At 35.8% G+C, this 24079-nt stretch overlaps 1 protein-coding gene across 7 annotated transcripts in view; it reads left to right on the top strand.

Annotated features, from left to right (window-relative positions):
• Positions 1-24079, top strand: part of MPP7 (MAGUK p55 scaffold protein 7) — a 271223-nt gene that overhangs the window by 55197 nt on the left and 191947 nt on the right. For all 7 annotated transcript variants that reach the window (XM_054435739.2, XM_054435731.2, XM_054435735.2 and 4 more), the window contains one exon: positions 9799-9966. In XM_054435739.2, the coding sequence (XP_054291714.1) occupies positions 9930-9966 (37 nt within the window). In that variant the 5' untranslated portion in view covers positions 9799-9929. The remainder of the gene's footprint in view (positions 1-9798; positions 9967-24079) is intronic.

The following is a 24079-nucleotide window of genomic DNA, read 5'->3' as shown; positions in this document are numbered from 1 at the left end:
AAATTAAAAATTTACAAAGTATACTCAATAGATTCCAGCAGCTAATATTCATGAAGTATAAAAACTGAGGTATTGAAGAAAGTGACATTAAAAGGTATATGAACAATGCAGTGCTCTTAAAGTTTCTCTTGAGTATAGCTGACTTCAAATGTAAGAGTCTTTACTGTTTAATACATAAAGGGCTAATATAGAATAGATTCTCTTCTAGTTCATAAAGGATGCACTGTTCTCTACAATATAACATTAGGATTTTGAATTGTTTGAAGGGCTTATCCTGGTTTGTTCTCAGCACTGGAAATAAAATAGATGAATATGCTAGAAGAATGGAAACATGGGTATAAGCTCATACACAGATAAGTGAGGATTTCCTTTAGGAGTATAAAGATAGACCACCATGGAGAAAAACCTAACTTGATATAAAGTTGTTTGTGTTATATATAATCAATGCTTTTGGATTATATATTTCCTTTTATCACTGTCTATTTAAGATAGCTTCAAAACATACATACATACCTAAATATACATGATTGCAACCATTGTGTGTTACATTTAGTTTAACTTTTTAGTGCTGTCCTTAATTTGAAAATGCATACAATTAACTTTAGTATTATGACATAATTATTTACAAATGAATCAATTTTTAGAAAGTGTATTTTTTGATAGCTCTGATATAGGGCCTAGGAAACTGACAAAACTAGACAATTTACATGAGTCTGTTGTCAGTAAACACATGAAATCATCCTTGTGAATGTCCAGATTTATTACAGATATTTCTAGTAGCCCACATTTTTAGGAACTATTGTGTTGAACCACTTGACATTAATTAGTACTCAGGAAATAACAATGTAAATACTTAGAGTGAATGATTTATGTTATTTTAAAATCATACTGTTGATATTTGTAAATGAGTAGTATATCAGTCATAATGGGCTACGTTGTGTTTCAGTAGCAAATAACCCCAACAACACATTTATTTCTTGCTGTTGCTGTATATCCATCACATGTTGGTGGGGTACTGTGCTCTATGTCAGGGACTTGAGCTGATGGACTTGTCATTATGGGAAACATTAGACAACTTGGGAATGAGAAGATGTATGATATGATTCAATTCTGTGTCCGTACCCAAATCTCATCTTGAATTGTAATCCAAATTGTAATCTCCATATGTCAAGGGAGGGATCTAGTAGGAGGTAATTGGATCATAGTGGTGGTTTCCACCATGCTCTTTTTGTGATAGTGAGTTCTTACCAGATCTGATGCTTTAAAAGTGTTTGGCAGTTTCCCCTATCCTCTGTTTGTCTCGCCTGCCACCACATAAGACGTGCCTTGCTTCCCTTTCACCTTCTGCTATGATTGCCCAGCCTGAAAATCTATAAAAGAATTAAAAGTGATTTGTGCATCATTACAATATTACTGTATCTTATATTTGTTCATATATTCAGCTTTACCAAAGAGCTTTATATTTTCATGTGGTTTCATGTTGCTGTCTAGCGTTCTTTCATTTAGACTTGAAGGACTCCCTTTAGTATGTGTAATACAGGTATAGTGGCAACAAACTCCCTCAGCTTTTGTTTATTTGGGAAGGGATTAATTTATTTTTCATTTTGTGGGACAGTTTTGTCAGATGTAGTCTTCTTGATTGGCAGATTTTTTCTTTCACCACTTTGAATGTATCATCTTACTTCAACCTGCAAAGTTTCTGCTGAGAAATTCACTGATCCTCTGTGGATGCTTCCTTGTACATGATGGGTCACTTTTCTCTTGCTGCTTTCTAGATTCTCTCTGTGACTTTTGACAATTTAATTATAATATGTCTTAGCGTGAGTATCTTTGGATTTATCCAATTCAGAGTTTCTTAAGCTTCTTGAATTTTTATGTCCATTTCTCCCCTCACATTTGGGAAATTTTCAGCCATGTCCCTTTCTCTGTTCTTCTCAGACTCCCATAGTGCGTATATTCATCTGCTTGATGGTGTCCCATTAGGTTCTTCCCTTTTCTTCATTGTTTTTTTGCTTTTGCTCTTCTGAATTGATAGTGTTGTATGATCTATACTCAAGTTCACTGATTTTTTTTTCTGCTTGATCAAGTCTGCTGTTGAGCCCCTCTTGTGAATTTTTCAATTCCATTATGGTATTTGTAAGCTCCAGAGTTTCTAGAAATAGAAACTTTTAATCGTCTCTGTTTTTCTGATTCTGTTGTTATTTTGTTCATGCATCCCTTTCCTGACAGGTTGCTGTGAGCCGAGATCGCACCACTGTACTCCAGCCTGGGCAACAAGAGCGAAACTCTGTCTCGAAAAAAAAAAAAAGTGATGAAAGCGGCCATCTGTTGATTGGCTGCTATATATGGGTTAGATGTTTTACTTTTGTTATTTCATTTAATCTCATTTCATTAAGTAGCTTGGCCAGGATCATGGAGTCAGTAAGGCAGGGCTTGGGTGTGATCTTAGGTCTGTCTGATTTCAAAATCTGTGCTCTCATTGTTAGGCTGTGCTATCTCCCCATAGGTAAAATGATGAGGTGACTCTGACTTGGAAGGGAAAGAGAGCGGATCATTATTCGGTTTTTAGGGACATATGATGATACGGGTTCCATTCTCAAGGAATCTAGTGGGGGACATTGATTGAACAAAAAAATGTAGAATTATATTGATGTACGTTAATTACAAAAAAGGACTGGTTTCTGTGGTAGAGAGGACTTAAGGGAATGCCAGTGGAATGCTGAGATGAATCTGGAATTGAGAATTAGTCAAGGAAAACGTAATCAAGAAGTTGTATCACTCTTCTCTGCCCCCAACAATTAGAGGAAAGAGATACAGAGTAAAAATAGTGGGTCATTGATGGTCAGTGGTGTAATCTTGAAGATTTAGCCAAGACTTTTTAACAGTAAGTGGTAGAATATAAATGCAATGAAAAGGCAGTCATCATCAGAGAAGTACCCTAGAGGAGAAGTGTGGAGGATGTGCCAACACTATAAGTGCTGCCATTTTTGCTTAAGGAGAGTAAAAAGGGAAAATGGGGTCATGGTGCACTCATTGTTGTAGATGGTTCGGGTAGTCTGGAATGAGGTCATTGCTTGCAAGTGCTAGTTCATTCATTACACCTGTGCTTCCAGAGAAGGGGCGGTTGTGTGCCTTCCCAAGAGCCCTCACTAGATGAGTCCCTAAGGGTCTCGTGGTGAATGCTCCTTCCTGGCAGATGGACAAGGGTTCCCGGCAGACTTTCCTAGCAGCCTTAAAGCCTGGGTCTCTTCACCTGGGGACTATAAAGCAGCCATGTTCTCTTGTTTCCTTTCTGAAGTCTTTAAAGGTTTATAGGATTCTTTTAGTGGGATTCTTCTTTTCTATTGCTTCAGCATTTCCCTTTCCATGTGTGGAAAGGACATGTGTTGGTTTTATATTAATATAATCATTGAACCCCACTGGATTTGTAAAATGTGAGACATTTTGATCCTTCATAGTCTTTTTTTCTTGAAAACTAGGAATTTTTGTTTTTGGTTGTTTAAAGCATCTTTTCTTACATACAACATCCTAATACTTGGCCAGTTGTAAGTCTGTTTTTAAATTCTTTATGTATAGCGATGAGTCTGAGATACTTGGGATAACCAAAATTGAAATGCAATTTTGTTTATGATTAAGAACTGAATCTTTAAAAATTTTCAGTTTTGCACAACAAAACAAAATAGATTTTTTAAACTTTCTTTTTTTTTGAATATATAAATAATGACCAGTAAAAATGTTACTAGAAAGCATGCTACTTCTAGATCCTTAAGTCACTAGCAGATAGGATGTAAGGATATAGAATAGTGGTCAGCAAACTTGGCCCTCCTTCATTTCTGGAAATCAAGTTTTATGGGAACACAGTCATACTCATGTACCTATTGTTTAGGTTGAGACCATATGGACCACAAAGCCTGAAATGTTTACTGTCTGGCCCTTTACAGAGAATGTTTGCCAAACCTTGGCATTAGAGAAGCAATTCTCAACATTTTTGGGCCTCAGATCTATACTCTTCAAGATTATTGAAGGCTCTAAAGAGTTTTGATTATGTGGGTTATATTGGTTTAACTAATTTAAAAATAACAATATTAAATTTGCTTCATGTTAACACAAATAACATTTTTATGAAAAATAATTTTACCCTCAAAACAAAAACATGAGTGAATTGCAAATTTCTTTAATTCCTGGCTCAACAGGAGACCGTTATATTTTCATATCTGTGTCTACTTTCATTTTGTTGCTGTATGTTCCTATTGAAGGATATGAAGAAAAACTGAACTTACAGAGATCTGTAGTTGGAAAAGGGAGGAGTATTTTAATAGCCTATTCAGTTAACTGTGGATATTTGCTGTTACACCAAAGATATATGGCAGTTTCTTAAAGATAAGTTTCAGTGTAAAATCTGAAAGTACAGAAATAAAGTTATCATCCCATTACTGGGTATATACCCAAAGGACTATAAATCATGCTGCTATAAAGACACATGCACACGTATGTTTATTGCGGCATTATTCACAATAGCAAAGACTTGGAACCAACCCAAATGTCCAACAATGATAGACTGGATTAAGAAAATGTGGCACATATACACCATGGAATACTATGCAGCCATAAAAAATGATGAGTTCATGTCCTTTGTAGGGACATGGATGAAATTGGAAATCATCATTCTCAGTAAACTATCGCAAGAACAAAAAACCGAACACCACATATTCTCACTCATAGGTGGGAATTGAACAATGAGAACACATGGACACAGGAAGGGGAACATCACACTCTGGGGACTGTTGTGGGGTGGGGGGAGGGGGGAGGGATAGCACTGGGAGATATACCTAATGCTAGATGATGAGTTAGTGGGTGCAGCACACCAGCATGGCACATGTATGCATATGTAACTAACCTGCACATTGCGCACATGTACCCTAAAACCTAAAGTATAATAATAATAAATTAATTAATTAAAAAAAAGAAATAAAGTTATTGTATTGGAACTTTAAATCCATTGATCAATCTTGAGCTTTTAATGGATGTTGTTCATGCATGATTTTCTAATGTGTTAGTAGAAAATGGGAAAATAGTGGTTCACCGAATCATGCAGATCTTCCCAATGTTGATACAAAATGCCAAAAAAATCACATTTGTTAATACCACCATGGGTCTTCTCAGCAAAGCCTTTGGGCATTGGGAAGCTGATAGAACCAGTGCAAAGTGGGGACTTGGTTCCACCATGCGTGTATTTCAGTTAACATAGCACCGTGCAAAATGAGCCTCTAGTGGATGCAAGTTTTATAAAATTCTGATTTTTGCTTGGAAGCTTATTTTTATCATTAGCAACACATATTGTTTTTGGTTTCCCTTGAAAGTATGGACTCTATTTATCTTCAAGAAAATGTTTGCCAAATACTGAAGCTTGAATAACCATAGTTTGTCTTCAGTTGTTCTTTTAAGTTAAAAAAAAAAAAGTTCCATGATCAAAGCAGCCGGTATAGTTCACAACTCAAATCATTGCACAAGTGTTCTTTAGAGACAGTATTTCCTTTGTTTATAGCAGCAGTTACTTTATGTGTGCTTCCCATTATTCACACAGGATGTTAAAAAGAAGAGTACTCAAGAGTCAATTAATATCAATTTTTACTGCTTCATTAAGGGTATTCTATAGTGAACCTTCCCTCTCCCCTCCTCCTCTTCTTGCTTTTCTTCCTTTTCCTCCTCCTCCTCTGAATGAGCATCCTTGGCAGTGAAGAATACAATGTTGAACAGTTTCAATTTGGTGCCATTGTCTTGACTCATGCTCAGGTGCCAGTGGTTTTACCAACCATGACCATTGCTTTTCACCATTGGTGCAAATGCTGGTACAGTGCAAAAGACAAATAACATCTCAGTACTTTCTTCAGTAATTTTATGAAAATAGTTTGACCTCATGGACCCCTCTGAAAGGGTCCTGGAGACCACCAGAGGTCTGTGGACCACGCTTTGAGAATGGCTGGTATAAAAGGTACAAGTGCCATTTTATGTAAGCAGATGTCTGCCACTTAGTATATGTTGCCTCCTTTTATTCTTACAATTATAGTTTATGAGGGTCCAAATAATGTTAACAGATATAAGTCTGCTTCTTGTACTGGCTAATAGAACTAATGAGTCTTTCAGATTGAGCTTTTACAAAAATCTGTGATAGATTTATTTTTAAAAAGTTTACTCTTGTTTGTGTTATTTTATTGCTCTATTAGGTTTTGAAAATGTAACTTTTGAGTATGTGTATCTGGTGAAATAATCTACAGTTGGATTTCTGAGCACACTTATTCTGAAATGATAGATTGCTAACATAATTATTAAAGTAGTTTATGATGACAGTTAATTACAAGTTTTCATATTCTTGAACACTTACCCAAATATAGAGGAAATGTATTTGAAAATTACTTGGTTTCTTGTTCATATATGTTAACTGTGTGTGTGTGTGTATATGTTCTCATTAATAAATGTTGCAGACTATGGAATTTAATTATTTACTGAAAACAAGTTTTAAACACTTGCACTTCTGTAGTTGACCACTAGATGTCATGAGTGCCACGGGAGCATTAAGAGTTACCCGGAAGGGTAGAAATTGAACGTTGTAAGCTCATAGACCTTCACATAGTTCACTGTTTCCACATGATCAGTGCCAGAGGAACCTGATACAGTGTGATATATAGAAGCAAGGTACAACTGGAATAATGAAATTTCAAAAATAAGCCCTTTTAAAGGAGGGTTGTAATCGTTCTATTGGGTATTGTAAATGCTTCAGGTGCACTTGATACTGCTGTTATGTTCCTGGCTTTCGGGTCTTTCTCTTTTTTATGGAAAGATGGATTGAACTTCAATTTAAGAATATTCGGTAATCCCTCTTAGGACATACTGTAACAGCTGGTATTTTTGTGTTGTAGTAAATCGATTCCATACAACAGTCAGTAATAATTATGGCTGCGTTCCGACAAATTCCAAAGCATTTTCAATGAATTTTGCCAAAGAAAATAACATCATTACTACAAAAGTTTAACTCAGTTTGAAAGTTAAACCTAGCAACTTTGCTTCATTCCACAAAATACAAAGTATTACTGGTTAGGATTCTGTCAAACCATTTTTAAAATTCATATACTTGTATATGGTCTGAGAAGGTGATTACTTTGCAGTATATATACTTAAAAGATAATTGGTTTGTAGTAAATGATACAGCTTTGGAAAAATTTAACCTTGAGTGTTCATTATGAAATAAAAAACAAGAAATGTGAGGGCTTTTCCTATATGGCATAGATGAACAGCAGCAATATCAGCTCAAAAGGATATTTTGATTTGGAATGTAAGGTCTTTAGTATTAATGGAATGTGAATGTTTCAAATTGTATGAAATTCTAATTGATGTAAGCATATGTTGTCTTATTATATGGTGTGTATGGTTTATAAATGTGAAACATTGTAAGTTCTTTAAGCTGTGAAGAAAGTGATAGGTTGCATGGTATAGATGGTATAGCATATGTGCAATCTATACCATGTAAATTTAGGCTTTTCTCATGACATAAAGAACTTAAATTACATATATATACACACACGTGTAATAAATACCTACTCACAAACATACGTACATATATATTAGCCTAATGGTACAAATGTGTCTGCAGACATTTTAGAAATTTTAATTGATTTTCATTTTTTTCCATTAGCAAAACAGAAGTCTACTAATTGACTGTATTCTTTAAATTATACAGTCTTTTTTTGACTTTGAATTACTTCATTTCTAGCCTTGCTTTATATAAGGAACATTTTCCTGTAGTTGAATCTTCATACTGATTTTTAGAATAATTTATGAAGGCAAAACAAAGTTGCTTTCAAAATTATTAGAAAAAACAGCTCCATACGTGTGCATTAGTGAAATCTTGCCTCACATTTTTAATTTTTAGCTTAGTCAGCTATATTTTCATTTGGCATTTCAAATAACAATTGTCATATTTTAAATTAGCACTCTTTTCTGTATGGATTTGTATGCATGTTTTAACTATGTCAGCCTTTGCAATAACATAAAGCGAAATTCAAGGTATTGCAGCAGATAGTCTGATCTAAAATAATCCATTTGATGGTGAAGTTTTTAATACTAATTTTCACTATAACAATTAAATAGCAAATTTAGAAGGCTTTAATAGAATCTTACAGTTTGGATTTTTTAAAGTAAAATTTGGCAAGTTCATTTCTCTTTATTCTGTAATTTGAATCAGCAACTTAAAGGCTTTAAGAATTGATGTGAACCAGTTTTCCAGTGTTTCCAATGTTTTCTTGTTGTTGTTAATATATGTTAAAAATATGCTTCTAAATTACTGAATTTGCTTTATAGAGAATTGAGGAAAGTGCATTAAAAATGAACTTAAAACACATTGTGTGGTTCTTCTGATTTCTACAAAAATGTAAATGGAGTACTTTTTCTGTTATTAGCCAGGGGTGATCCAAATTTAAACCAGATGGCCTCCCTCTAGGTGTTAGGCCAATGTAAATTTTAATCTTGCTTTCTTTTTATGTTTTCATTTTATAATCTCATTACCTGAATTAAAAAAAAAAACCCTAACAACCATTGTTTCTTGTTTATTTGCCATGTGTCAGACACTGCATTATATGTCTGAGTATATTTAATTACCAAATAGTTCTAATTTACTGTTGTCTCTATTTGCATATAAGGAAGTTGAGGCTTCAGAAGATGAAATACCTTGTTGAAGATCACAGAACTAGCAGCATTAAAGATTAGGTCAAACTCTAGATCCCTTGTTCTTAGCTACTATGCTATACTGCCTTTACTGCTTATTTGAGGATAAACATTAGTTAAGATAGTTATTGAAAAAAAAGCTAATATTTTTCCAGATAAAACAAAGGTTAGTTTTTACTAAAAGAATTTACTTATGTATGCTAGCTTGGATTGTTAGATTTACTTTGGATTACTAACACTTCTGTAAATCTATAATAACATCTTGCTTCCATTCTAGTAAATATTCCTTCAAGGTTAGTTGCAGACGTCAGTTAGAGAACCATGCATTTGTCATATTAGGATGAGCTATTTAAAAAAATACAATTAGGCTGGGTGCGGTGACTCACACCTGTAATTCCAGCACTTTGAGAGGCCAAGGCGGGCATATGACCTGAGGTCAGGAGTTCAAGACCAGCCTGGCCAACATGGTGAAACCCCCGTCTCTATTTAAAAAAAAAAGAAAATTAGCCAGGCTTGGTGGTGGGCCCCTGTAGTCCCAGCTCCTCAGGAGCCTGGGGCAGGAAGAATTGCTTGAACATAGGAGGCGGAGGTTGCAGTGAGCCCAGATCGCACCACTGCACTCCAGCCTGGGTGACAGAGTGAGACTCCGTATCCAAAAAAAAAAAAAAAAAAAAAAAAAAAAAATTATAAGTTGCTGACAATTTATATAGTCTCTTTTCTACATTGAGAAATATAGCTGAGAATTATTGTAACACAGGGAAGGAAGTTGAGAATGACATTGACTTACAGAAGTTTCTTAAAATTATCCATGTATCCAATCAGTGTTCCGCAACCCAAATGTAAAAATCTTTAAGGAATCCTCTACACATGCATGCAGAACATGCATGTTTTCAATTCAGAGTTGCTCGTCAAGATCAGAAACTCTCACAGTTTGTATTTGCATGTGGTCTGTAGAAAAAATTCTGAAGAGTTGTGATCTCTCCGATTGTGATTGGGATGAGAATTTTGAATTAGTTACAGAATGTTGTGATTTGGTGATGGTCCCTTTTTAAAAAATATACATGTTTCTTTCCTTTCTAGAAACGGCTTACAAAATATACAGATCTTGGTAGACAACGTGGCTGCAGGCTGTTGAATTGGAATTCCCTGTGACTGTCTGAAGGCAGGGTGTCTGGAGAGCAGTGGGCTGACCTGTTCCTACACCTTACATCATGCCAGCTTTGTCAACGGGATCTGGGAGTGACACCGGTATGTGACCCCAAGAGGGGAAGTTCTCATTCCGTCTTTGCTTAAATCTTGTTCACAGTGAAATACAGCATTGCTTTAAGCAAATGCAGGCAGATCATGCTTGTTTTTCTGTCACCAACACTAGGGACATAAGATCAACTCAAGGATGCCCTCCTAGGTAAAAGTTACTGGAGGACATGGACTTATTACCTCTTTCTCCAGGTAGTGATGGTGTGTGCTGATGTTCTCATACTGTCTTGCTTTTAGAATAATTCTGCGCATTTAATTTAAAAAATTAAGTATTTGAAACTTATAGAAAAGTATGGCAAATACTGTGATACCCATATTATCCTTCACTCAGATGTATAACAGGTAGGAACTGTTTGCCACACTTGATTCAGATTTTTCTCTTTTTTTTTCTTTAAGAAATAAAACATTATCCTTACCCCAATTCTCTGTTTTCTGTCTGTCATCAGAGGTAAAACTATCCTGAAATTGATATATACCATTAAGGGATTCAATTAAAACTAACAAACAAACATATTTTATGTTATTATCAGTTATAAGACTTTGAGATACCTAGAATAGATATTTATAAGAAAGGAAAAAAAAAACTCACACACACACACACGTGTACTTAAAATCCTCCCCTTCTGATCTGATTCCGGAAGTAGAGGTGTGGTGGTAGATGCCTCTTTGAGGTCCTATTCTGGACCAGAATCAGCACTTTTTCAAAGTGTAGAATCCTGGATGCCTCTAAGAACTACTAAAACAAAATGTAAATGGGGTTGGGGGCCTATGTCATGCATTTTTAAAGCCCCTTGAAAGAAGTGGTAACATAGTGTGACGAAAAGGAATGTTCTCTGTTTTATATGGGCCATCCTGAATTTGGTTGATATAGCTCTCAAACCAGCTGAGGTGGCTGTCTCAGACTGGACAATTACAATGACTGGTGCTATAGTCTCAAAAACGCCGAAACATAAATTCAGTTTTATCTTGTATTATGTTACACTGGCATTTTCATTTGCACTGTTTGCAAATATAATTCTTTGCTATTTCAAGCATATCCATAGTTATATTTTGGCAAGTTTTGTCTCATCTTTATCCATCAAGAATGATTTTTTTTCCACTGTGATTTACATTGAGGATTCGTTTTTGTCAGGAAGTTTTGATTGTTAAATTACGTAAAGCTTTTCTTTCTCAAGACCTTAACTTGGAAGCCAGACCCTTTGGAAATTTTTTTTCTTCTTTTTAGGTTTTATATAGTCCCACATTGTGTTCTACTTTATAAAAATGAATGATTTAACTTTCCATAGTACTTTGGGAAATTATGGATAAAATTTATGTGAACCGTAAATTTACTACAGTTGTGTAATGAATATGTTTGAAACCTTGCTGTTCACCCAAAATGCCTTAGTTTAATTTAATGCAAAATATTGTTGCTTACATATAACTTGAAGGAGGATTAAAATGGAGTATTTATAGTTTATAAGGCAGTTTAGGTGTCAGTCATGAAAAATAGCATAGGCTATTAAGAATTTAAAAAGGGCTTTTCCACACACAGCCAGCTTGCTTGTGCAAATCTAAAGTGCTGATCTGAATGACACCTTGCTTTATGATGTTTTTTGACCTTATGTCCCCACAAGGTTTGAGCGAAGCACAGAAGACAAGAGTCTCTGCATTTACAGAAGCCGCAAAGTACGGCATATGCATCAGATGTTTGCAACTGGCCAGTCAGGGGTCATTTTTCCCATAAGCAGCGTTGCTTAGCAGTATCGCTGATGTTGTCCCATTATCAGGTTTCCAGGGGAACAGAGTTAAAGTCAGACCCTCGTGCCACAGGAGCAAGGCACCCGACTCACAGCAGCCTAGATGCATGGATTGCTCATTTGGGAAAATACGTTCCGTGTAAAACTTTTACCACTTCTTCTTGCCCTTCTTGCTTATTTCACTAAGAAAAAAAAATGTAATTATACAAGTAATACATAAAAACATGCCGCTTTCCCCCGATCTCATTTTTTTTCTCCGTTTGATAAGTAGCCTGTAAGAGTTTCCTGTGCTTTCAATACTTGCATATATAGGTCATTAATACATTGTTTTTGAGTCTCTTTTCCTTTTCTTTTTAATCACAGATTTTGTTACGCCCTATTTATTATTCTTCAGCTTTTTTTCTACACCAAGCTATACTCTTGGAGAGATATTTCCATGTTAAATATAGAAAAGTGTTTATGTGTTTACGCATGTTTATCTATATCTCTCTATACATCTGTGTATTTATCTCATTCTTTTAAACTAATGTATACTTTTCCATCATATTGCTGTTTAGTGAACCATATTGCTGTTAACGAAAGCCTTGTTTGGCTCCTTTTGTAAATATTTTGGAAGGGAAGATATACACATTTAATGAAGTCAAATTGTCCTCCAGAGTGGCTAAACCACCGAATGATCTACAGTCAGTGTATTAAAGATGCTTTCCCCTATATTCTTGGCTATATTAAATATTGTCAATCTTTATAATTTTTACTGATCTGTTAGGAAAAACATAAAATCTTAAGTGTGAAATGTGCATTACTAGTGATAGCGAGTGTATTTTCATTTGTTTAATGGTCATTCCTCTGTGATTCATCTCTTCATATCTCTTCCCCATTTTTGTACTGGTTTGTCATTTTCTAATTTACTTGCAGAATTTATTTATATTTTGTATATTCATCCTTTGAGCCATTATAGGTTGAACACCATTTCTTCTGGTCAGTCATTTGTCCTTCTTATTCCTTAAATAATAACATTTCTTCTATAATAGTTGAAAACTTTTTTGTAGTCAAATCAATCTTTTCTGTATGGTGCATGCTACTTTTCTTCTGCTTAGGAAGGCCTTTCCTATACCAAGATTATGAAGATATTCTCTAAGATTTTTAATAGTTATTTTAAAGGTTTGTTTTTACACATTTGAAATTGTAATCCAACTATAATCTGTATGTGGAGCGTGGCAGTAGTCTAATCTTACCTGATTTTATTTTTTCATGTGGTGCACCAAGTAGTCCCCGGATCACTTATTTAATAGTCTGTCCTTTCCATGTATATATTTAATATCCCCTCTATCATAATCCAGCATTACATATATGTTCTGAGTTCTCTTTCTTGGCTGTAGTGATCTGTTGATTATATTTAAAATTTTTTAATAGATTATTTTTTAGAGCAATTTTAGAATTATAGGAGAATTACGAAGACAGTACAGAGTTTCAGTATGCCTTGCCTTAGTTTCCCCGTTATTAGCATCTTACATTAGTATGGTAAATTCATTTCAATTGGAGAAATTATATTGATACATGATTATTATTAACTAAAATCTATACTTTATTCAGATTTCCGTCATTTTCCGTTAATGTCATTTTTTTTTTTTGTTCCAGGATCTCATTCGTAATACCATATTACATTTAGTTGTCAGCTCTCATTAAGCTTCTCTTGGCCATAATGGTTTCTAAGACTTTAGAAATCAGGCACAGTGGCTGACACCTTAATCCCAGCACTTTGGGAGGCTGAGGCGGGTGGATCTCTTGAGCCCAGAAGTTTGAGACCAGTCTGGGCAACCTGGTGAAACCACATCTCTACTAAAAATATGAAAAATTAGCTGGGCCATAGTGGCATGTGCCTATAGTTCCAGCTACCTGGAAGGCTGAGGTGGGAGGATCACCTGAGCCTGGGAGGTGCAGGCTGCAGTGAGCAGTGATCACACCACCACACTTCAGCCTGGGCGATGGAGTGAGACCCTGTCTCAAAAAAACAAAACAACAAAACAAAACAAAAAATAACAAAACCCAAAAGACTTTCCTTGATTTTGACAATCTTGAGAGTTTTGAGGAGTTCTGGTTAGGTATATTGTAAGGATTCCCCTCTCCTGGAATTTGTCTGATATTTTTCTTGTGAAAAGATTGGGGTTATGTGTTTGTGGGGTAAGATCAGAGCAGTGAAGGGCCATTGCCATCATATCACACTGAGGGTATATTCTGTCAACTCGATTTATAACTGTTGACATTAATGTTGGTGACCTGCCTAAAGTACTGTGTGTCAGGTTTCTCCACTGTAAGATTACTCTTTTTTTCACCCTTTCCATACTGTAATCTTTAGAAACAGTTTCTCTGTGCAGCCCACACTTAGAGTAGCATGTGTCATTTCTTCTCCTTTAGGGTAAAGGAGCTATCTAAATTATTTGGAATTCTTTGTTTTTTCTCTCCCATTTATTAATTTATTCAATCATTCAGATCAATATGGAGTCATGGATACTTATTTTGTACTTTGGGTTATAAGCCATGACTACTTTATTTTGTTGCTCAGATTGTTCCAGCTTTGGCCCTTGGGAGCTCTTTGAGTTGGCTTCTTTGATAACCCTCATCAACGTGGGCTTATTTGTTTTTAGCAGTTCCTTACTTTTGATACTACAAATATTCTTGGCTTATCTTGTATATTTCCTGCCCCAGTCCTAGAAGTAGACATTTCTCTAAGAAGCTATAGTTCCTTTTGTTGGGGAATGGGCTTAGAAATCAAGATCTGGGCAATAGGTTTGCTCATCGCTACTGGAGTGTTGTTTCTTTTTCGTTTCGTTTCGTTTCATTTCGTTTCTTTTCTCTTTTCTCTCCTCCCTCCTCCTTCCTCTCTCTTCTCTGTTCCCTCTTCTGTCTTCTCTCTTCTTTCCCTCTGCCTCTCCTTTCCTTTCTTTTTCTTTTCAATTCTTTTCTTCTTGGTAGAGATTGGGGTACCCTGTGTTGCCCAGGCTGGTCTCAAACTCCTGAGCTCAAGTGATGCTCCTGCCTCAGCCTCCCAAAGTGCTGGGATTATAGGCATGAGGCACCACACTCAGCCTTGGAGTGTTGTTTCTTTTTTTTTTTGAGACGGAGTCTCGCTCTGTCACCCAGGCTGGAATGCAGTGGCGCTGTCTAGGCTCATTGCAAGCTCCGCCTACCGGGTTCATACCATTCTCCTGCCTCAGCCTCCTGAGTAGCTGGGACTACAGGCGCCCATCACCACGCCCGGCTAATTTTTTGTATTTTTTTTTTTTTTTTAGTAGAGATGGGGTTTCATCATGTTAGCCAGGATGGTCTCGATCTCCTGACCTTGTGATCTGCCCGCCTCGGCCTCCCAAAATGCTGGGATTACAGGCGTGAGCCACCGCGCCCGGCCGGAGTGTTGTTTCTTTAAGGCTCTTTCAGCTGACAAAGCAAAGAAATGTATGTGTGTAAGTTAACCCATGCGTAAACACACATAAACATATATGAACATTTCTATGTGTAATCATCTGTAACTATACTAAACTAAATATGAGTTCTCATTGATGTTTTCAACTCTAATCCTTAGCAAATGGATCATTGTAGCCTCTTCCCCCTCCAACAGTAGAAAACCTGCTACTACCATCCACCATCGATTTACTTAATTGTTCAGTCCCAGTGTACGTGTACCAATATAGCAGTATCAGGATTGTTAAGTTAACCCATGGGAAACAACTTTTATTAGCTAGAGAGTTGATTTTAGTATTATTCCCAGGATAGTGCCATACTAATCTTATGGAATCATTCCTTTCCTGCATAATACCTGTATTAGTTTTAGTTTTATAATTTAATTATGATTTTTACAAGCATCATATAATGTGAAATATAATATAGGTACAAGAATGCACATAACAAACCTTTATAAGTAGAGTTTTAAAAGTGGTTATAAGCCAGCATCCATGTGACCTGGTCATATCCACGTGACCATCATCCACCTAGGTCAAAAATTCGAACACCTTGAAGGCAGCCTGTGTATCTCTTCTCAGTCACAATCTTCCCAACCCCCTTAATGACTCCTACCTCACACTACACATAAGACATAGTTTATGATTTGTATAAGCATTCATAGGCAATATGGTTTAATTTTGCTGGTTGAACTTTATAAATGGAATTACACCATAAGCAGTTTTTAGTTTGAAAGTGAATATTTATTTAGAATAAAAAAAATGAAAACACATTGTAAATTTTCAAAAGTGGCTACATATAACACATATTATAGAATCCAGGGGAAAAGTATTATTTTTAAAAAATTAACTCCCTGACACACCTCCATAAAGCTTTTTCTTCTATATTTTTGGCTGTCTGCTCTTTGCTTGCCTCTTCATGTGTACTATTTTCTTTAGAAGAAGAGAAAAGCAATCCAATCCATCTTACATTACCAATCAATTGTGTGTGTGTGTGTATTTGTGTGTGTGTTTTAAGAGACAGGGTCTCACTCTGTCACCCAGGCTGGAGTGCAGTGGTGCAGTTGTAGCTCACTGCAGTCTCAAACTCCTAGGATCCTCCTGCCTCAGTGTCTCAAGTAGCTAGGACTATAGGCGCATGCCACCGTGACTGGCTAATTTTTTATTTTTTGTAGAGACTTCTGTGAGTCTTCCTGTGTTGACCAGGCTGGTCTCAAACTTCTGGGCTCAAGTGATCGTCCCACCACTGGCCTCCCAAAGTGCTGGGGTTACAGGTGTGAGCTATTGTGCCTGGCCTTACATTGATTTTTGAATGTTAAACCAACTTGCATTCTAGGGATAAACCCAATTTGGTCATAATTTACTATCCTTTTTATATATTTCTGGATTTGGTTTTCTCGTATTTTGTTTAGAATTTTGAGATCTGTGTTGATGAGTGAGTTCAGTTGTAATTTCACTTTTTCATTCTTTACCGAATTTCAAAAAGTCATGCTGGTGTCGTGTAGTGTATTGGGAGGAGCCTTTCCTCTTCTGTGGAAGAGTTTGTGAAAGATTGATATTAACTTTTCCTTGAGTAGAACTTACCTGTTAGGTCACCTGTGCCTGGGAATTTTCTTTTTGATAAGATTTTTGGTAACTAATTCATTTATTTTAAAGGTTAAAAGAATATTCTAGCTTTCTGTTTCTTCTTGAGTCAATTTTGGTGATTTACAGTTTTCCAAGACTGTCCATTTTATCAGAGTTTTCAAGTTTGTTGGGAAAGAATTATTTGTATTATTATTACTTTGTACCTGTAGTTTCTATATTGATGCTTTTTTTTTTTTGGTCCTGATATTGGTAATTTTTGCACTCTCTTTCTCTCTCCTCTTAATTTTGTGAGAGTTTTGTCAATTCTATAAGTCTTTTTAGATATGAAACTTATGGCTTTATTTTCTCTATTGTACATTTGTTTTTATTTCATTAATTTTTACTGTTCTTTTTCTAATTTCTACAACTTTGTTTATAAATATTTAATCTTTCCCTTTTCCTAATGTTCACATTTAGGACTATTTCTCGCTAAGTTTTATTGGCTCTATTTGTGCTATAATTTAAACATATTTTCTAATTTTATTAAGTGTTTGCTTTAGAATTTTTGTAATTGATTATTTAGAATTAAAAAAATATTCACATAAGAGTTTTTTTCATTTTTTTTTTTTTTTACTGATTTTTTACCTTAATTGCTTTGTGATCAGAAAGCTGAATTTGCACCATTTTAGTCCTTTGAAATTTATTTTATGGCTAGACATATGGTTAGTTTCAATAAGTATTCTGAATATGTTTAACAATAGGTATATTCTGTAATTATTGACTGTAGTTTTCTATATGTGTCTATTAGGCCAAACTTATTAAGTCATTCAAATATTCTGTATTCTAATTGATTTTTTGTTGTTGCTGCTTATTCCTTCAGTTACCAAGAGAAGTATTTTTAAAAATCTCCCTCAGCGATTATGGATTTATCTTGTAGTTCTGTCAGTTTTTGTTTAGTTTATTTGTTTATTTATTTGAGATGGATTCTCGCTCTGTCGCCCAGGCTGGAATGCAGTGGCGTGATCTTGGCTCACTGCAACCTCCGCCTCCTGGGTTCAAGCAATTCTCCTGCCTCAGCCTCTGGAGTAGATGGGACTCCAGGCATGCACCATCATGCCAGCTACTTTTTTGTATTTTTTTTGTAGAGACAGGGTTTCACCATGTTGGCCAGGCTGGTCTCGAACTTCTTACCTCAAGTGATCTGCCTGCCTCAGCTTCCCAAAGTGCTGGGATTACAGGTGTGAACCACTGCGCCTGGCCTTCTTTTGTATATTTAAATATGTTATTTTGTTGGTAAATTAAGCCTTTTAAATAAATTTTATATTGAAGTATATACTTTTTTTTTTCCGTTAGCACTGAGTAGTTTATCTTTTTCTATCCTTTTACTTTCAGCTCTTCTGTGTTCCTAATGTATTGATAGAGCTCTTGTGAATTGCTTGTAATTGAAGCTTTTTGGGGTTGTACAAATCTTTGCTTTTAACTAGAGTATTTTCAGTACAGTTAACATAATGACTGACTTTTACAATTTAAAATCTACCATCCCATTTTGTGCTTTCTGTTTGTCCTATTCTTTCTTTTTTTCTATTACTTATATTTTCTTTGGACTGATTAGAATATTTCTATCATTTTCATTTTTCCCCCATGTCTTGATGTTATACATTCTCTTTCTGTTCTTTTGGTAGTTTCCTTCAAAATTACTACTTGAATCCTTTATTGTAAAAATTCAACATTAATCTCTACCTTTATTTTCACCATGGACAAGCTAAGGACCTTACAAGACTTCTACTTCATATGTTCCCAACTTACATGCTACTGTGTCATGTATTTTCATTCTCTTTTTTAAATAAAAAACCCCAGACCTTGAAGATATCATCGTCACGTTCTTTTTTTTTTTTTTTTTTTTTTTGAGACGGAGTCTAGCTCTGTCACCTAGGCTGGAGTGCAGTGGCGCGATCTCAGCTAACTGCAAGCTCCGCCTCCTGGGTTCACGCCATTCTCCTGCCTCAGCCTCTCAAGCAGCTGGGACTACAGGCGCCCGCCACCATGCCCAGCTAATTTTTTGTATTTTTAGTAGAGAAAGGAGTTTCACCGTGTTAGCCAGGATGGTCTCGATCTCCTGACCTCGTGATCTGCCTGCCTTGGCCTCCCAAAGTGCTGGGATTACAGGCATGAGCCACCGCGCCTGGCCCATTGTCACAGTTTTATACTATCAGTATTCATTTAGAGTTCCTCACATATTACCATTTTCTTTGTTTACCTCCAACTCATAACTCAGCATTTTCATCCACCATGGTTTTTCCATCTGCTTACAGTAAAAATCTTTAGAATTTCCTATTTTGAAGGTCTACTGCTATCAAACTGTCTCTGTTATTGCTGAAAATGTTTTTATTTATGCTTATTCTTGGAAGTAGTTTTTACCAAGCACATAACGCTAGGTTAGCAGTTATTATTTTTTCCTCGGAACGCTGAAAGCAAGAGGCAATGAAATTATATATTCAAAGTGGCTATTTAAAAGTCAGTTGTCAGAGTCTCTCTTTGGAAGTAATCTGGCTTCTTTCTCTGGCTGTTTTTATTATTTTCTTTTTTTCTTAGATGTCTGCACTTTCACTATTCTGTGTCTAGGTGGAATTTCATTTTCTATGCCTTATCCAGAATTCATTTGGCTTTTTGAATGCATATAAATCCGTGTATTTCATGAATTCTGGAAAAATTTCAGCTGTTAATCTTTTAAGATGTTACCTGTACTTCATTCTTCCTCTCTCCTATCATTCTAGTGCGCCAGTTAAATATGCCTAAGACATTTCTTCTATCCCTTATCTTTCTTAACCCTCTTATATAGTTCAGTCTTTTTTGGTCTTTCCATCAGCCATCAGCCCTTTGAGTAATTCTCACCTATCTTGTTTGGTTAATTCTTTTTTGAGCTTTATTGCTCTCCTTTACATGCTGGTGTTGAGTTTTTAATTTCAATGATGATGATGATTTTTATAAGAAGCAACTGCTTAGTTCTTTTTCTTTTCTTTTTTTCTGTTTTTTTTTGAGATGGAGTCTCATTCTGTCACCCAGGCTGGAGTGCAGTGGTGTGATCTCAGCTCACTGAAACCTCTGCTTCTTGGGTTCAAGCGATTCTGCCTCAGCCTCCTGAGTAGCTGGGATTACAGGTGTGTGCCACCACACCCGGCTAATTTTTGTATTTTTAGTAGAGACGGGGTTTCACCATGTTGGCCAGGCCAGTCTCAAACTCCTGTCCTCAGGTGATTTGCCCACCTTGGCCTCCCAAAGTGCTGGGATTACAGACGTGAGCCACTGTGCCTGGCCAAGAAGTGCTGCCTAGTTCTTTTAAAAATGTTTGGCCCATGTTCAAGTTGTTTGCACTATAGATCAGTTTGCTTAGGGAAATCTCGTTAACCTCACTTCTGGTACCAAAATCATGATCCTTTATCCTTAAAGTGATAGATTCACATTACTGAAGGTAACGAATATATCACTGAGATTTACCACTCAAGGAATCCAGTTTAAAAAACAAAAGTGGATTTTACTGATATCGTCAGTGTCATGAAATTACTTTGTTCTCATCTTTCGTATTAAAAAAACACCTCATGTTAACATTTTTTTCTTCTTGGTAATTCATATATTTCCTTGTGGAAAAGCAAGGTCTTGAACTTGTTGCTTTTTTCCTCTAACAGTTCCCCCACCCAAAGTATACTTTGCTGATTTGATTTGATCTGATCATATTCATACTTTTCCATTTCCTTGCAGAGCAAATTAAGATTGTTGGGCAAGTAGTTCAGTCAGGATGGCAATTATTAAAAAGTCAAGAAACAACAGATGCTGGTGAGGCTATAGAGAAATAAGGATGCTTTTATCCTGTTGGTGAGAGTGTAAATTAGTTCAACCATTGTGGAAGAAACCAGTGTGGCGATTTTTCAAAGATCTGGAACCAGAAATACCATTTGACCCACTAATCTCATTACTGGGTATATACCCAAAGGAATATAAGTCATTCTGTTATAAAGATAACATGCATGCATGTGTTCATTACAGCATATTCACAGTAGCAAAGACATGGAATCAACTCAAATGTCCATCAATGATAGACTGGATAAAGAAAATGTGGTCCATATACACCATGGAATACTGTGCAGCCATAAAAAGGAACAAAGATCAACCATGTCTTTGCAGGGACATGGTTGGAGCTGGAAACCATTATCGTCAGCAAACTTATGCAGGAACAGAAAGCCGAACACAGCATGTTTTCTCTTGTAAGTGGGAGCTGAACAATGAGAACACATGGACACAAGGAGGGGAACATCACACACTGGAGCCTGTTGGGGGTTGGGGGTGGGGGAAGGGAGAGCATCCGGAAAAATGGCTAATGCATGTAGGGCTTAATACCTAGGTGATGGGTTGATAGGTGCAGCAGACCACCATGGTACACATTTACCTATGTAACAAACCTGCACGTCCTGTACATGTATCCCGGAACTGAAAATAAAAATTAAATTTAAAAAAAGATCGTTATGCATGTAGTTGACCGCAAGCTGTTCTCTGTGAACAAGAAGCAGTGTGTGAGCTGGCATTTGGGAATACCTTCTTTTTGGGAGTAATGTACTTCCTCGTACACAGAGCTTGTATTCTTTAACACTGAATCAGTACACTTACTCTTGTGCTTGTCACTACTCACAAAATATTTAGAACTAAGTGAAAAAGTCCTCTTCAGGTATTATGGGGTTTTCAGTGATAAACTAAAGAAAATCACTGAGTACTCTTTTCTTACAATGTCTCTCCTGCATGCAGAGAGTATGCCTCAATGTTTGTCATATCAGTAGCTTCCTTTAATGGTAAGGTAAAATACCTGCTAGCAAGCATACGTAATAGTGATTAGTTTACTACATTGCATGCCTTTACTGTTAAAAAAGTCCTTTCATATAGGAATTTTACCAGTAATCTTTATCAGTGCATAATATTTGTGTTTCATTTCGTTGCTCATTTTAGAGTCTTTATGGGAATAGTGTGACTTCTGTTTTTGCTATAAGGAGTGCAACCATTAATGATATGTATATAGTTTATTTTTCATTTTTAAGGTTTTCTTATTGAGATAAAATATGTATGATATAAAATTTGCCATTTTTACCATTTTTAAGTGTAAAATTTAGTGTAATTAATTGTATTCAAAATGTTTTATGATCATCACCACTATCTGCTTCCTAAACATTCTTTCCACCCCATACAGAAACTCAGTACTCATTAAGAGTAACTTGACCTGGCTGGGTGTGGTGGGTCACTCCTGTAATCCCAGCACTTTGGGAGGCCAAGGTCGGTGGATCACCTGAGGTCAGAAGTTCAAGACCAGCCTGGGCAACATGGTGAAACCCTGTCTCTACCAAAAATACAAAAATTAGCTGGGCATGGTGGTGCGCCCCCCTAATTCCAGCTGCTCAGGAGGCTGAGGCATGAGAATAGCTTGAACCTGGGAGGCGGAGGTTGCAGTGAGCCGAGATTATACCATTACACTCCAGCCTGGGTGACAGACTGGGGCTCAAAAAAAAAAAAAAAAGAAAAAAAGTAACTTTACCTGTCCCTCTCCCTCCAGCCTATGTCAATCACCATTCTACTTTCTGTCTCTAGAATTTGTCTATTTTAGGTATTTCATATAAGTGGAATCATAGAGTATTTGTCTTTTTTCTTCACTGACTTATTTTACTTAACACAATGTTCTCAAGGTTCATCTGTGGTGTAGCATGTATCAGAAATTAATTTCTTTTTATGGTGGAATAATATTCCATTGTGTGTATATATGGTATTTTGTGTATCCATTTATCAGTTGGTGGACACTTGAGGTGTTTCCGTATTTTGGCTATTGTGTGTAATGCTGCAATGAACATTGCTGTACAGGTATCACTTTGAGTCCTTGATTTAGATGCTTATGTGTATATAATATTGCCTAAAATTAGCCAAGTCACTGGGTTTAAAAAATGTAATATTTATTGTCACAAAAATAAGTATGTCCCTGTGAGTGTAGTTTCCTGGTCATACGATAGTTCTGTGTTTAGCTTTTTAAGGAACCACCAACCTATTTTCCATGGATGCTGCAACATTTTACATTTCTACCAGCAATATGTGAGGGTTCCAATTTCTTTACATCCTCATCAGCATTTGTTATTTCCCATAGTTTTTGATTATAGCCATTGTAGGAAAGTGTGGAGTGATTTCATTGTGATTTTGATTTGCATTTCCCTAATGACTAATGACAGTTTTACGTGTACTTTTTAGCCATTTTTCTTCTTTAGAGAAATGTTTACTGAAGTTTTTTGTCCATTTTTTAATTGGATTGTCTTTGTTGTTGAATTTCCCTGTTCTCTATATATTCTGGATATTAAACACTTACCACATTTATGATCTGCAAATATTTTCTCCTGTTTTGTAGGTTGTCTTTTCACTTTTTTTGATAATGTCCCTTGATGGACAAATGTTTTTAATTTTGATGTTAAATTTATCAATTTTTTCTTATGTTGTTAATGCTTTCGGTGACATATCTAAGAATCTATTATCAAATACAAGGTCATGAAGATTTACTCCTGTGTTTTCTTATAAGAGTTTTATGGTCTTAATTCAAATATTTAGGTTGTTGATCCATTTTGAGCTAATTTTTGTATGTGGTGTGAGGTAAGGGTCGAACTTCATTCTTCTCTATGTGGGAATCCCATTGTCCCAGCACTGTATGTAGTTTTTCATCTCTGCATTTAGTGACTACCAGTTTTTATCCTGGAAAGTGCTAGTTTGTGTTTATTTGCAGAATAAATCACTGTTCTTTATTTAAAAGTTACTAGAGAACTTTGATGGCTTTATACCACTGTTTGACAGAATTTCTCAACTGACAGAGCACTGGGGATAGGGGAGATTGGCTCTCACAATTTTTAAATTTAGAATTAAAAAATTTTTATTTTTATTTTTTAGATAAAATCTGATTCTTATGGTCATGTTTTGGTAGTTTATTTTTTGGTTACCTAAATGCATTTTTAGTTTAACTTCTCCTAACACAGGTAGATTCACGCTGTGTTTTAAGGTTGGAATCCTGTTAACTTTCTCCATTGATGCTTTTGTTATCTAATGGTAATGGATGGAAGAAAAGGGCCATATAAAATTAATCTACGTTAAACGGGGGATGGAAAGAGCATATTAAATAGTAGGAAAAATGATCAGAACTTTATGCAGAAAAGGGAAACAAATTATCATGTTTTTAATTTAATGAAGAACATATTAGGTTATAATTTTAGCTTTGTGCTAATTCATAGAATGTAGAATGGATTCTGCTGAATTTTTCTTTGTTGGCGTAATATTGCTCAC

The sequence above is a fragment of the Pongo pygmaeus genome, chromosome 8, assembly GCF_028885625.2.
Source record: "Pongo pygmaeus isolate AG05252 chromosome 8, NHGRI_mPonPyg2-v2.0_pri, whole genome shotgun sequence".
NCBI lineage: Eukaryota > Metazoa > Chordata > Mammalia > Primates > Hominidae > Pongo > Pongo pygmaeus.
Note: the sequence above shows the minus strand (reverse complement) of the source record. Positions and strands in the feature narration are given on the sequence as shown.